Source organism: Tupaia chinensis, unplaced genomic scaffold (genome assembly GCF_000334495.1).
Source record: "Tupaia chinensis unplaced genomic scaffold, TupChi_1.0 Scaffold000381_1, whole genome shotgun sequence".
NCBI lineage: Eukaryota > Metazoa > Chordata > Mammalia > Scandentia > Tupaiidae > Tupaia > Tupaia belangeri.
This window is the reverse complement of record NW_006159883.1, coordinates 4,108,654-4,123,724: the sequence shown is the minus strand read 5'-3', so window position 1 is coordinate 4,123,724 and position 15,071 is coordinate 4,108,654. Positions and strand designations below refer to the sequence as shown.

The 15,071-nt window shown below is 34.0% G+C and overlaps 1 protein-coding gene across 1 annotated transcript in view; it reads right to left on the bottom strand.

The window, feature by feature from the left end:
- LOC102487844 (sodium channel protein type 1 subunit alpha) overlaps positions 1-15,071 on the bottom strand; it is a 158,359-nt gene that overhangs the window by 17,750 nt on the left and 125,538 nt on the right. Inside the window, exons 19-21 of the mRNA XM_027773849.1 lie at positions 11,399-11,553; positions 9,725-9,898; positions 6,680-6,802 (exon numbers count right to left, since the gene is read on the bottom strand). Of these exons, the coding sequence (XP_027629650.1) occupies positions 6,680-6,802; positions 9,725-9,898; positions 11,399-11,553 (452 nt within the window). The remainder of the gene's footprint in view (positions 1-6,679; positions 6,803-9,724; positions 9,899-11,398; positions 11,554-15,071) is intronic.

The following is a 15,071-nucleotide window of genomic DNA, read 5'->3' as shown; positions in this document are numbered from 1 at the left end:
AATGAACTCTAACTCTTAATTTAATTATGGAACTTATAATGTAAGCAAAGTTCTACAGTAGTCCAGCTCGAGTCTGATTTGCAAAGTCGGCATATGTTTGGCCAAGAGAAAAATTTTATTTTCACTAAGATAAAAGAACTTTATGTTGGAAAATATTTAGCATAGTATTTGGAATTCACTATTAAAAGGTGCACTCAAATTTAAGATTTCATTAAATTAGAGGATCAAAGATCAGAGGGTTATCTTTTCCCAAGAGCCCTATGCCATTCTTTGGTTCCACAGTGAGGGAGATGTATTAATTCTTTTCAGGCTCTAGGGAGCTGCAGTAATTGGTTCCCATGTGGTGAAGGCACTAGGCAGAAATGGTTTGAATAAATTGGAAAGAGCAGATTGAGGTTTGAGTCTGCATAAAAGTAAGTGTCAAAGAAAGGAACTATCTTAATGAATTAATACTGGAGATTATTTCTTAAAACAAAGTTTTCCCAAAACTTCATCAAATAAGGATAACACTGTGCATATGGACCTAGACCTCACATGACTCAGGTTCAAGTCCCAGCCCCAGGAGCTTGAAAAACATACTATATGCATGTGTCTGTATGCCCAAAATCCTGATGGAATGAAAAATGGAGGAATGGAAGAAAAAGAATTGTGGGGTGACTATGACCTGTTGGAGAATGCTTTCTCTTTCTCTTTCTGTCTCTTTAGAGAGCCCATGTACCCCCTGGCAATAAACAAAAACAAAAACAATAAAGTCATTATAGTTTGTCTATTCTAACACCTAGTTCACATAGAAATTCTTGTCATATACAGTTCATTTTTGCAGTTCTGATTAAGTTAACATTAAATGAGGGGTTGAAAAATGCAAATTAATGTTAGGAGTTTTTTCTTTCTTTTTTTTTTTTTGGAGATGATTTTGCTATAGGGCGCATGCGCTCCACCAGACAGACAGAGACAGAGAGATAGAAAGCAAGAAATCACCCCCCACGAAGGATGGCCATGCCACAATCCCTTCTCCTACATTCTCCTCTCGGGATCTTGGGCACACATGCACATGCGCCTGGCATGAGTTTTAAGCCACTGAGTCCGGGACGCGAACCATGGTTGACTACGTGGGAGTCCAGCGACACAGCCATTACGCTAACTGCTGGTCCCAATGTTAGGAGTTTTGATACATTAAAAAATGTCCCTTGTCTAAAGGAATTGTCTTTGAATTTCAAAGCAGTACTATTTGTCAGTTCTAATGCTTCTCCCTTTGAAGTACAACAAAGAAAAAATAAACTGTATGAATAAAAAATAAAAATAGACTAAGTAGAAATCATTATATTGAATTGAGTGTGAAAAAGAGTAGTAAAAAGATTTTTTTATCTAAGACTATATCTGGGTTGTGGGGATTAAGTAAGTTAATTTTTTAAAAAGATATGATACATCAATTATCCAAACAAAAATACCAACTCTCTCTCCCTTATAACTAAAAACTCTTTTTTTTGTGAAATATCCCTAGATAGCAAGAGTAAACAAAACGTAGATTCGTTTTTGTTTACATTTTCATTGTGATATCTTCCAAGATCCTAAGAAATTAGTTAGGAATAACATACTGTAAGAAGTGAGGTTAGGCATTAAATTCTATCTTACTACACATGCTAAGATGTTTGTTTTATTTCTAAGTGGCTTTTATATTCCACACATTCAAGTAAGTGCATACTTCAACATAACTTTTTTTCCATTTAAACCACAAATCATGCATGCTTACTCAGCTCTTCTTAATGTATTTTTTGCCTTGTAACATTCAAGAAATGACATGTATGAACTTACACTTAATGAAGCATAAAAATGGTCACACAGTTCATACTAGTCTTGGGAAGGCTAGGACATTGCACTCTAGCATCTGCTCGCACATATCAACCATCAACTGATGGTGTCTATCTGGCAATTTTCGGGACCCAGACCAATGTACTAACCAGCTAATGTATGCCACAGAGTGTTATCAGCTTGACAAGTTCAAAATTTTTTTGGACAATCATTCTATGCCAGGGGCCTCCATTCTTAAAAGTCAAATCATTTCCCCATAAGTGGATAACTCAGTATATACATAACTAAATCATATTCAGTGAAACTTAATAAAGAAATCAACCATTGGAGTTAAAATGCACAGCAGGTAAATTCACAAAGTTTTTTTTTTTTTTTTCAAAAGAAATTTAAGACAATTGAAAATTGGGGACTCGGATGTAAATACTGTATTGTCCCTACTGTTTTGCAATCCCTTCCCAATCCCTCCCTCATCCCACTACACATAAGTCACAGTGCAAGGATTAAAGGTAGCAAAAGGGGTAATACAGTACCCATAATAAAGGGCTGAGGGGAGGAACCAGCGCTCCACCCCATCCAAGTTGGAGCAAGATTATCCTATATAAAATAGAAATATATAGTTCGTTATTAGTTAGAAATCTGATATGACAGAACATTTGGTGTTACTTTTTGTATATGATGTTTTCTGTCTGTTTCCCTATCAATCAAGACTTGGTTCTTTTGAAAAAGAAGGTATTTAAGATTTCCTAAATTAGAAAATTAAAAAAAAAAAACAAATTTAAATACGAAATTTATTTTACCCTAGATAGTCACAACATAAATTCACTCAGTTAAATTTTACATGTTGAAAAAATTGGACTGGAAATTTGAAATACAATAAATGTTTAAAAGCTGTCAGCCAGAAATGTGCATAAAACATGCAATCAAATGCAACGTGATGATAATTTATTACTTTCTAACTTCTTATCAAGCATTATACAACATGCTTTATTTAGTAATGTTGCATAAAAGCACATGCTTTGAAAAAGTGACAGAACAACAAAAATAAAATGAGTGCCTGAGTTGTGCTTTGACACAGCTATTGCAATCTTATTCTGCTAGGGAAAAGAATTAAATGAGAGTTTCTGGATATATTCAAATCTAACATCCCAATCATAATCATTATGTCCAACCTCATCATCAGCTGTGATTTATATTTTTACAAAGTAAAACAATCCAAACACTATAAGTACAAAAACTAAAATAAAGAGTAAGGTTATTTTGACTCTATAATGCCAAACAGGTGCTGACGGGATCAATCATTTTGGTGCTGTGTATGTACTGCCATTGTGATGCAAGCAAGGGGCCATAATTATAAATCCTTCAACTTAAAATAGTTTCATCATCTATTAGCACCTATTATGAGCTTTACTTTTTAAAATTTTTCCCATTTGCCAAAGGATGTGTGTGTTTACCTGAGAGAGACAGAGAGAGAGACCCCCATGAAACATGGTCATGCCACAATCCCTTCTCCTCTATTTCTCCCTCCTTTCAGGATTGAGCATAGTTTTTCAAGCCACTTGGTTCAGAACGTGAACTACACAGTCAGCAGTGTAGGACCCAGCTGTCTTAACCATCAGCAGCCTGGCTGACTGGTCCAGGAGTTAGGTTTTCTTAAACTTCAAATTTTAAAACTATCTTTTTCTTAAAATTTAAGGCATTATTGATGAATAATTATAGATAAGATTATTTCTGTAAAAATTAAAAGTAGGACCACAAGACCAACTTTGTTAAGTCAATAAGATGGGAACATGTGACCATTTGACTTATGGATTTAATAAGTCAAATTTAATAAGTTTAAGAAAGGTTAGATTTGAAACATTTATAACATCTTCAAATATTTTAGAAATCCTTTAAGTTGTATAATTTTGATTTAGACAACATATTTTCAATGTGGAATGTAGAAAGTGTTGTTTTTCTCCAGTTAGAAACCACCTAAGACTAAAGAGATATTTTTTACATCTCTGGAGAGAATTTCTGGTAATAACAGGTATCTCTGTGAGACATAGAAGACTGTTGGTATTTTATTGTCTTTAATGAGGTAAAAAGTTGTCATAAATGTTAGGAAAATAAAAAATAAGTCATTTATTTATTTATTTATTTATTTATTTAGTAAAGGTTTTTGCCTGAGGGTGGGTGTGTTTACCAGAGAGAGAGAGACAAATACAGTGAGAGGGAAAGTGAGAAATTACCCCCCCCAAGGGGGATGGCCACACCATATCCCCTCTACTCCATTCTCTTCCCATGATCTTGGGCATGTATGCACACATGCCCATCATGAGTTTCAAGTCACCAAGTCTGGGACTTGAACCACAGTTGGCCTTGTGAGATTGCAGTGAAGTAACTACTATTCCATCTGCTTGCCTCAAGTCTTATGCTCTTAAAAAGTGACATTTAAAATAAACGTTAATTTAGAAGAAAACATATGACTGTAAACAACCTATAAAATGCAAATAAAAGTCTGGTACAGTTCAGTTTCTATAAAGACACCTAAACCTTCGGCAACAATAGAGCAATGTATTTCTTCTTTTTTATTGGTTTAGAGATATTTTGCTATTGGGCACGTGCACTCACCGGAGAGACAGAGAAAGACAGACAGAAAGCAAGAAATTACCCCCCAGGGGAGATGGCCATGCCACAATCCATTCTCCATTCTCCTCTTGGTATTTTGGGTATGCACACACAAATGCCCAGTGTGAGTTTTAAACCACTGGATCCAAGACTTGTACCCCAGTTGACTACATAGGAGTCCAGTGACGTAACCATTATGCCATATGCTGGCCCCAGAGCAATGCATTTCTTTTCAAATCTCAAATTCAAAAATTTCCATATTATTTTCAGCTTTACTTAGATGAAAGACATTTTTATTTTTATTTTTTATCTTGCCAGAGAGTATGTGCACTCTCCTGATGGAGGCACCAAGGTAGAGAAAAAGAAAGGGAAAGCATCTCTCATAGAGAATGGTCAAACTACAAACTCTTCTCATCCATTTTTCTTTCCTTTTAGAATTTTGGCATGCACGCACAAGTGCTCCATGTTTTTCAGGCTTCCAGATCTGGGACTTGAACCTCACATGTAGGTCATGTGGGATTCAGCTCATGTAACTACCAGAACCCAGACTGGCTCTAAATTTTGATTTTTTAAAAAAGAATTATTTTATTTAACTTTATTTATTTGTTTAAATTTGATTAGAAAGGGACAGAGTGAGAGGGAGAGTGAGACAAAGTGAGAAAGCAAGCAGACGGGTCTAGGATTCAAACCATGATTGGCCATGTGGGAGTCCAGTACTCTCAACCACCATGCCATCTGCAGGTCCCAAATTTTTATTTATATTTTTTATATTTATTTATTTATTTATTGGAAAGGTATTTGCTATAGGGTGCATGAGCTCGCCAGAAAGACAGAGAGAGACAGAGAGACAGAAAGCAGGAAATCACCCCCTAGGGGGGATGGCCATGCCACAATCCCTTCTCTTCCAGTCTCCTCTCAGAATCTTGGGCACATACACACACGTGCCCAGCATGAATTTAAGCCACTGAGTCCTGGACTTGAACTGCAGTCGACTACAGTGGCATAGCCATTGTGCCAACTGCTGGTCCCCAAATTTTGATTTTTAAATAGACAGAACTAATATTTTGTTTTATGTATCTTGTATAAACTAATGTTTCATGCTTTCTAAAAAAAAGGAATGAAAAATCATAAGTCATTAGGACAAAATTTTTAATTTATTATGAACCATGAGGTATGGTTTAAGCTTTCCTTAAGGGGAATATAAAATTTCATGTGACTTTGACAAATGAGATATAAATTAAGGTTAGTTTATGAATGAGCTATAGTAATGTGCCAATAATTATATATTTTCTATTCATTATGTTATACTTCACTTTATTGTCACAAAAATCAATAAACTCATATATAATATTTAAAGTAATATCATTTATATAAATTAAGATTAATGCAATTACAAGTTGAAGCTATTAATATATTACCTGGAACTTCTGAGAGGTTTTATTTTTTCATTTTTATTTATTTATTTATTTATTTTGGAGAGGTTCTTGCTATAGGGCATGTGTGCTCGCCAGAAAGACAGAGAGAGACAGAGAGACAGAAATTGAGAAATCACCCCCAAGATGGGATGTCCACACCGCAATCCCTTCCCTCCATTCTCCTCTTGGGATCTTGGGCATGTACGTGCACACACCCAGCGTGAGTTTAAGCCACTGGGTATGGGACTCAAACCACAGTCAACTACAGGGGAGTCCAATGACATAGCCATTATGCCAACTGCTGGTCCTGAAAAGTTTAAATTATTGTCAATTTTTGATATCTACCATTGAATTCAAATGTTACCAATTTTGGCATTATACAGACAAAAATTTTGATAAATCTTTTAATTTTTTTCCTTTACACTCATACTAAGACACATGTGCAATTCATATTATTTTCAATAAAACTTATTAAATGCAGATATGTCATCACAAAGGAGAAGTACAAGATGTAGAATTCACTTTATTATTATTATAATATCATTACACATAGTACTTTAATGGTGCACCTGCTCTTTTGTGTACAGGTTTGTAAGGAAACTCCCAAGTTGAATTCGTAATAAAGGCATTTTATGAACACAGCAGATAAATGATATTATATCATTTCAAGAAGGTCTAAGTTCTCTTGCATATCACCTAGAAGTAAATATGCAACAGATAAAAGGATAAAGTAGCAATTTTGCAAAGATTTGCCATTCCTTTTGCATGCATGGGTTTTTCTTTTTCTAAATTTAATTTACTTTAACTTTGGTTATATGCAGTACTTCGGGTTCTTTCATTGTCCTTACCCTCATTCCTTCAAATCGTGATAAAGCTCTTAGAGGCCTCAGAGCTCTTAGTGTCCTGAGGGATTTGATGGCACCAAGTTCTGAGTAGCCCAAGGCATTTGCTGTTAAACTGACCAATGAGACCTACATGCACAAAAATAACAATAGCAATAAATAATTGGAGTCATTCCCATTCAATTTTAGTTACTATAAAATGCAGTAAGTGTTATTATTGTTTATAATTATTAAGAAGATGAATGACTGAACATTTTCCATTATCTTTTTAAAAATTTAAGAAAATATTTTTAGATTGGAACAAAGAAAGTAGTTATAAAGACATTAGTTAAAAGCGAGTTGAACCAAAGAAAACCTTGAGTAATATAGTTGATTGCAGTAGATTTAGTTGAACAATTAGACATAACTACTAAAAACTAATAAAGAGATTCAGGTAGAAGAAAATGGCATTGGTTATTTTACCTCTATTTTGCTAACTTGCTATTGAATTTAGGACTTTGCCTCTGGCTATTAAAAACAAAACAAACAAAACTGACATTGTTCTTGTACAGAAAAACCAAAGGAGAAAAAAAGAAAACTCCATCCTGTGTTGGTATATTCAAGTAATTACAACTGGTATTCTCAGAAATTAACGTGCTAAATCAGTTTCGAAGATAATTTTTTGTCTTCCTAATATTTTTGTTTTTTCATGTTTAAAGTTTATTTCTATATAAATAATTTAAAAAGTATACCTGTCATGAAACTTTCTCTAAATTTTCTATACTTTCATGCACCTCTCTGTGACAAATCAAGGAATATTTTCAAATACATAAGTCAATGGATTTACTTCATTTTTATGAAATATGCATGACTAAAAAACATATGTATCTAGTTTTCTAAATAAAGAATTGATCAAAACTCCATAATCACACACAATTACAATTTCTTTGGTTTGCAAGTTAATAGTATTGAACAGTCCCACATAAACTGAACTATCTCTTTAGAAAATTTTCTTTTTTAATTAGATTTATTTCCCTTATATTTAATATACTTTTTACATTATTTGAGATGTGCTATGATTAATGTTGCCTTTTATAAAGTCATATATTGATTTTCATGAAATAATTAAAATAGAACATTACAAATAAAGATCTTACTACAAAACTGCAAAATTCTCTGCTGAATTATTTTTCTAGAATATTTCAGAAAAGACTATTAAAAACCAACTTGTATTAATAAGTAAAACTAGTTTTAACCAAAAAGTTTAGACATGTAATAAGCATAATAGGGAATACCAAAATTTAGGGAACTCCAGAAGGGTTAAATTATATTTATATTTTAAGTCTAGTGTAAAAACTATAAGGAATTGATGTAGATTGAGGAGGTATTTATATATATATATGTATATATATATATATATAGAGAGAGAGAGAGAGAGAGAGAGATATCTTAGTTCTAGGAACACTTTCCATAGTGACATTTCCATAGTCCTGCTGGATTATTATTCTTAAGGATAAAACTGTTAATTATGAAATCATGATATTTTGGTCATAGTTTTCTGAAGTTAAAATTACGTCAGGTACATAAAATGAAGCATGATGCTTATTTTAACATATTCCAAAGTCAGCCACTTATTTTAAGGTAGATGAAGTTTTACTCAGTCAGTATATACAAACTCTGTGAGTGGCTATTTGTAAGGTACTGGTTTACTACAAATCCAGTCTATATTCTAGAAAATTTTCCACTACTACCTACAGTATACATGCCTTTCCCAGCACTCTGCATACCTAACTTCCTTTAATGGAGTGAAAATCTATAGTCCACTCTTTAAGTCTACCTTTTAAAAACTATGATTAAGGATGTGTTGGTTAAGAAGGCTAGATCCCACATAGCTGACTGTGTGGTTTGAGTATTAGATCTAGTGATTTCAGAAACATGTGGGTTAATATGCCTGCTTGCCCAAAATCCTAAAAGGAGGGACATATGAAAGGAGAAAGGATTGTGGTATGACTATCCCCCACTAGGGGTGCTTTCTCACTTACTCTCTCTCTCTCTTTCTTTCTCTCTTTCTCTCCCTGTCTCTCTCCAAACCTCCTGGAAAAAATAAAAAATAAAAAAAAACTACTTTGATTAGGTCAAAGTAGGTTGTTTTGTTTTGTTTTGTTTTGTTTTTTTTCCTAGAAAGAGAGAAAGTGAAAGTGAGAAAACAACCCCACACCCCCATGGCAGATGTTCACACTACAATCCTTTCTTCTCCATCTCCCTCCTTTCAGGATTTTGGACGTGTATGCACATGCCTGGTGTGTTTTCCAAGCCAGTGGTTCAGAACTTGAACCATGCACATGGACATGTAGGACAAAGCCATTCTAAGCACCATGCCACCAACTGGACCAATCCAAGGAAATAAAAAAAAAGTCAGTCGTTTCCATTATCATTATTGTTTATTGAGTATCTTTAAAACTGTACAAATAATATCACCACTTTAAAGAGTTAGGGTCCAAGTAACTTACTAGAACAAAAACCAGTAAGTGATAGACCTGGGATACAACTGCAAATCTTATTCATAAGGAGTGTAAGTAATGTGCCCTTAACAGTCCCTAATTTTTTTTTTTTTTTGAGAAGTTTTCTGTTTTTGTTTTTTTGTTTGTTTGTTTTTCTTTTTCTTTTTTTTCTTTTTTTGCTATAGGGCACATGCGCTCTCTAGACAGAGACAGAGAGACAGAAAGCGAGAAATCACCCCCCAGGTGGGATGGTCACACTGCAATCCTTTCTCCTCCATTCTCCTCTCAGGATCTTGGGCATGCACGCACACCCACCCGATATGAGTTTTAAGCCACCAGGTCCGGGACACAAACCACGGTTAACTACATGGGAGTCCAGCGACATAGCCATTACGCTAACTGCTGGTCCCAACAGTCCCTATTTTACCACTTTTCTTTAAAGTCAGTAACTGTTGTAGCTAAACAGCATATCCTTTCAATGTAACAGTGTTCGCAGATTTATTATTTTAGAATTAGTATGTAAATAAGACAAGTTTTCTTGAATGAAGAAAAAGATATGGAGGATACTTACATCAACAATTAAGAAATCCAGCCAACACCAGGCATTGGTGAAATATGTTTGATAGCCATATGCTACCCATTTTAGAAGCATTTCCAGAATGAAAATATAAGTGAAAACCTTGTCAGCATATTCCAACATTGTCTTAATTGTCTTTCGTTGATCAATATATATATCTTCAAATGCCTATAAAGAAAAATTTATGCAATCATAAATTTTAACTTTCAAAACTATTATCCTCTGTGATTTTGTTTGTTTTTATTTTTGCTATAGGACACACAGGCTCTCCAGAAGAGAGACAGAGAGAGAGAGAGAGAGAAATCACTCCCTGAGGTGATGGCCACACTGCAATTGCTTTACAATCTCTTTTCCTCCATTCTCCTCTTGAGATATTTAGGGCATGCACACATAGCCCAGCATGATTTTCAAACTGCCGGGTCTAGAACTCAGACTGTGCAGCAGACCATATGGAATTTAGCACCTTAACCTCTAATGCCACCTCCTACTATGTATTCTTCTAACATAAACTTCCTTTGGTATTTTATTTCTAAGTATAATTTTCTTTCAATGGTAAAAAGACTTTTAAAAATATTTATTTAATTTAATTTCTTCTTCTTCAATGTGAACCAAAAAAGAGAGAGAAAGAAAAAGAAAGAAAGAGAGAGAAAGCCACCAGGTCTGGGACTTGAATGGCAGTTGGACATGTGGGAATCTAGCATCTTAACTCATGACATTTGCCAGCCCTGAACAAGGCTTTTTATTTACAGTGACATGTAGAAAAATAAAAATTTTAACCAGAAAAACCTGCAGGAAAATATAGGCCTGTAATAAAATGATATATCTAGAGCTAGCAGGTAGCATGAAGTTAAGGTGGCTGGATCTTACGTGGCCTATTACGCAGGCCAGTGGCTTGAAAAACACATGAGGTGCATGTGCATGCTAACTAGCTGTTATTTATCTGCCGATTATCTTTCTACTTATCTTATGGCATAAGTATTCCACTTGTGTCAATATTTTCTAAAATGATCTGTATGTTATATACTTTATATTTTTATAAAAGATTTTTATATAAAAACAAACTGATTCTGATGTAATGAATGTCTTATAAAGAGAAACAAATCCTTAAATGAGCCACTTAGGCATGTTGCCCAATATTTATTGTTACCAACATTCATTGTTTCCTGAGTAACATAAGAATCGTGAACAAAATTTTAATGAGACAGAAAAGTGGTCCCTAAGGAGTTATTGTCTGGCCATAAAGAAATAATAATAATAATAATAATAATAATATTCAGAAACAAAACTCATCAGAACTCAGAAAATGTATTGATATATTCCCAGTTACAGGACTTCTATTAACTACATTGTGGTCCCCATGCTTCCTTTCTTACTAAACTGTCAGTAATTGTATTCTTTAAGTACATTCATATTATTTGGTTATAAACAAGCAGAAGGGCCAAATGTTCTGGGCTATTTAATAATAAGCTTATTAGAAATGAATGTACACATGGCAAAAGAAAATCTGTAAGTGCTCACAGTTACACATTTAGTCCATAGTCTGGAAGATAGAGTAATTAAAAATGCACTGAATACTAAGACAATGAAATAAAAAAAGACTAATAAGTCATCAGTATTTGAAAAGTCCAAAGATTAGTACCATAGCACTTTCACTTCATATTCACTCACCAGAGCACCACTGCTAAGGAGAATCATGAAAACAATGAAGGTCTCGAACCAGTTATGCTCAACTATTCGGAAACACGTTCTCCTCAGGTTCCACCATTGTTTTCCTCGCCCTTCTTCCACACTGATTTGACAACATTTGAATCGTTGTACACAGCCTGCAAGTATAATGTTCCAAAAGGAGTAGGTGAAATAACTACCACTGCTTTCCCACTGTCCTTTTCATCGTTTTCATTACTTTTGGGAACTCTAATTTTTTTTTTTGTAATTTCTGATTTACATATAATCATTGTACTTTTTGGTATGTATTTTGGTACATATTTTTAAAGCATTCTTACAGTATATAAAATTCAAATCAAGGGTATAAATATTTTCATCATCTTCAATATTTAGCATATAGTATGTTGGGCACATTCAAGGTTCTACAATGTTTTCTGAAAGTACAAGTTGAACTGTCAATGATGTGTTTTACTAAGTTGTGGTACATCATTTCACAATGTATTCCACTTGTTTAAATTCATAAATGGCTATCTCTATCTTGCCAGGATAGCCATCTAATCCTGAAGTAGAATAGAATAGTAAGGGCACATTCATTAGTCGTGTGAAGTTGTGAAAATTATTCAACTTCTTGAAATGGTTTCCCAGCTTTTAATATCTGCATTTTCTGCCTTACAGTATTACTATCCAAGAAAAAAAAAAACTATAAATTAAAAACAAGTGTAAAGAAAGTTTGCCTTGTATTATATCATTCTATTGCGCTATGTTGAAGTCACTCTAGAAAGTCCTTTTCTAGGACTTCAAAATGGAAATTAATAAACAGAAAACTTCCCTTTTTAAAAAGACATAGAGTAAAATGTAGATCTTCTTCAATGATGCTGAATTGGTTACTATTATTAGATTTTCTTGTTGCTCCCAGAAGGGCTAACATAATTTTAAAAATTAGTTTAGTCTACTAAGATAAGACTCCCACGATGCTGCTTTGATTTGTCATTACCTTCTTCATACTGCTTTCACTTACCTAACAACAGAATGAAATCAAAAGTTAGCTCTAAGTACTACTGCCAGCACCACAGCTGGTACAAAAATGAAAAAAAAAAAAAGGTACAGAACATGTATCTCAAAAAAAGAACATGTATCTTGTTCCCAAGAACCTTGCCTCCTGCTTTTTATGAAAAGATATAAACCTAGGAACATTGTCTAAAGCACCCACCCAAAAAAGGAAAAGAAAGCAAAGGAATGAAGAAAGAATCAAAGGAAAATAGTAAAGACACATAGAGTAGTTCAAAAAAAAAAAAAAGAAATTTTCAAAAGATAATATATGATTAGTTGTCAGGTAAACTAAATAGATGTATTTGTTATATGTATTATTATAGCTGTTCAGAGGAGTAAGAAGGTCTTCCACATAATCAGATGAAGGTAGTTTTGAGAAGGAAAATAGGTTATGTATAAAATAGGAAATAGAGGAAGACTAAGGGTATAGTAGGCCTATGAGAAAAAGAAAACTAAGTAGGAAATATGCAAATATGTTCATATTTCTAAAACTGAAATTCCCAAGTAAATTAGACCATGGAGAATACTAGTTATCAAGTAAAACCATCTAGAAAAAATATATTTCTTATCCTTATTGCCTACATCACATCAGGCTCAGTTAAATCCTGTTTAGGTATCTGGTATTGATAGCAGTGTTTATTCCCTATTTCATTCAACAAACAGTGGAAAATGATATTTACATCTAAAAACAACTGATTTAGACCAGTTGAAGTGAATTGCCTTGTTGACACATAGAGTAGTTCTGGCTGCAGGGCCTAATGGCCAGACCTGTGGCTCATCCACTCCCCCATTTGGTTTTGAACTCTCAGAACATTGGTGGTTTGGCTAGTACAAGGCATGCACCTAGAGATCTTTTCTTTGCTCCTGAGTTAAAGCTCAGCAGCTGAGTTTTAGTTGCACCTGTTCTTTAGAAACAGGGAGGACTTTAGTCACCTAGGACCAGTGACAACAGTGCAGGATGCTGGTGAGCAACAGGGAGGCAGAGCAGAAGAGTGACCACCAATTTTCTACTCCAGCACGCCTTTGAACACTCAGATACCTTGAATAATTTAGGAAGGAACATATAGAGCACAAGACGACTAGGAACAATAGTAGAGGCAAAAGAAATATGAGCAACTAACAAAATATCTCTCCCCCAAGGGAAAACATCAATTCTGCATCACCCACAGTCAACACAATGGAAGTCGTGGACATATCAGATAAGCAATTCAGAATATTTGTAGTGACCAAACTAAATGAGATGCAAGAGAGAAGAGACAACGAGCTCCAGGAAATGAGTAAGTCCTTTCACTCTTCAAAAGAAAAAATAGACATCATAAAAAAAATAGAATGGAATGGTTAGGGATGAAGAATGTGATACAGGAAATTATAACCTCCCTAGAAAGTATTAAAAGTAGATTACATTATGCAGAAGAGCAAATCTAGAATGTAGAAGACAAAACCTCTGACCTGCAAAAAAGTATCAAAAAGACTGAGAAAACACCAAGAAAAATGAGGACAATATACAAGAAGTACTAGATACCATATACTGCCCCAACATCCATATAATTGGTATCCCAGCAGAGGAAGAAAATAAGGGCATTATTAATTTATTTCATGAAATCCTGGAAGAAAATTATCCAAACCTAGAGAGGCATTCAAAGATCCATACCCAAGAACTAAATAAGACCCCAAATGGAATCAAGCCAAGAAGATCCTCTCTAAGCCACATTATAGCCAGATTGGCCAAAACCACCGACAAAGACAAAAATACTAAAATTGGCAAGTTACTTTAAAAGGTTATCCCATCAGGCTAACGTCAGACCTCTCATAAGAAAGAATGTAGCCAAGGAAAGAATGGGGAAATATAGTCGAAGTGGTAAATGAAAAACAATTTCAACCAAGAATATTATACCTGGCAAGATTATCCTTCATATGGGGAAAAAAAAGATAAAGACATTCTTGGATAAACAAAACTTTTAAGAAAGAGTTAACCTCTATCCTATTCAAATTATCCCTAAAGATACAAAAGAAAAGAAACCTTTCAAATTCATTTCATGAAGCCTCCATCATCCTCATTCCCAAAACAGATAAAGACATGATAAAAAAGAAAACTATAGACCAATATCTCTGATGAATATAGATGCAACAATTCTCAACAAGATACTTGCAAATAATATCCAACAACATAAAACAAAAATTATTCATTAAGAGCAGGTAGACTTTATTCCAGGGATACAAGAGGGGTTCAACATATGCAAGACCATAAATATAATACACCATATTAACAGAAAGAAATATAAAAACCATATGATCATTTCAACTGATGCAGAGGAATCATCTGATAAAATACAACGTCCCTTTATAATTAACACTCTCAGTAAGATTGATATAGAAAGGTCATTTCTCAACACAATAAAAGTCATATATAAAAAACCTATAACTCACGTAATATAGAATGAGAAAGCTAAGAGTTTTTCCACTAAAAGCTGGTAGTGGGTAAGGCTGTCCACTTTCTCCACTGCTTTTTAATATAGTGCTGGAAGTCTTAGCCAGTCCAATCAGAAAATAGAATAATATAAAAGACATTCAAATAGGCAAAAAAAGGGTTGAAAATATCTTTATTTGCAGATGACATGATGGTATA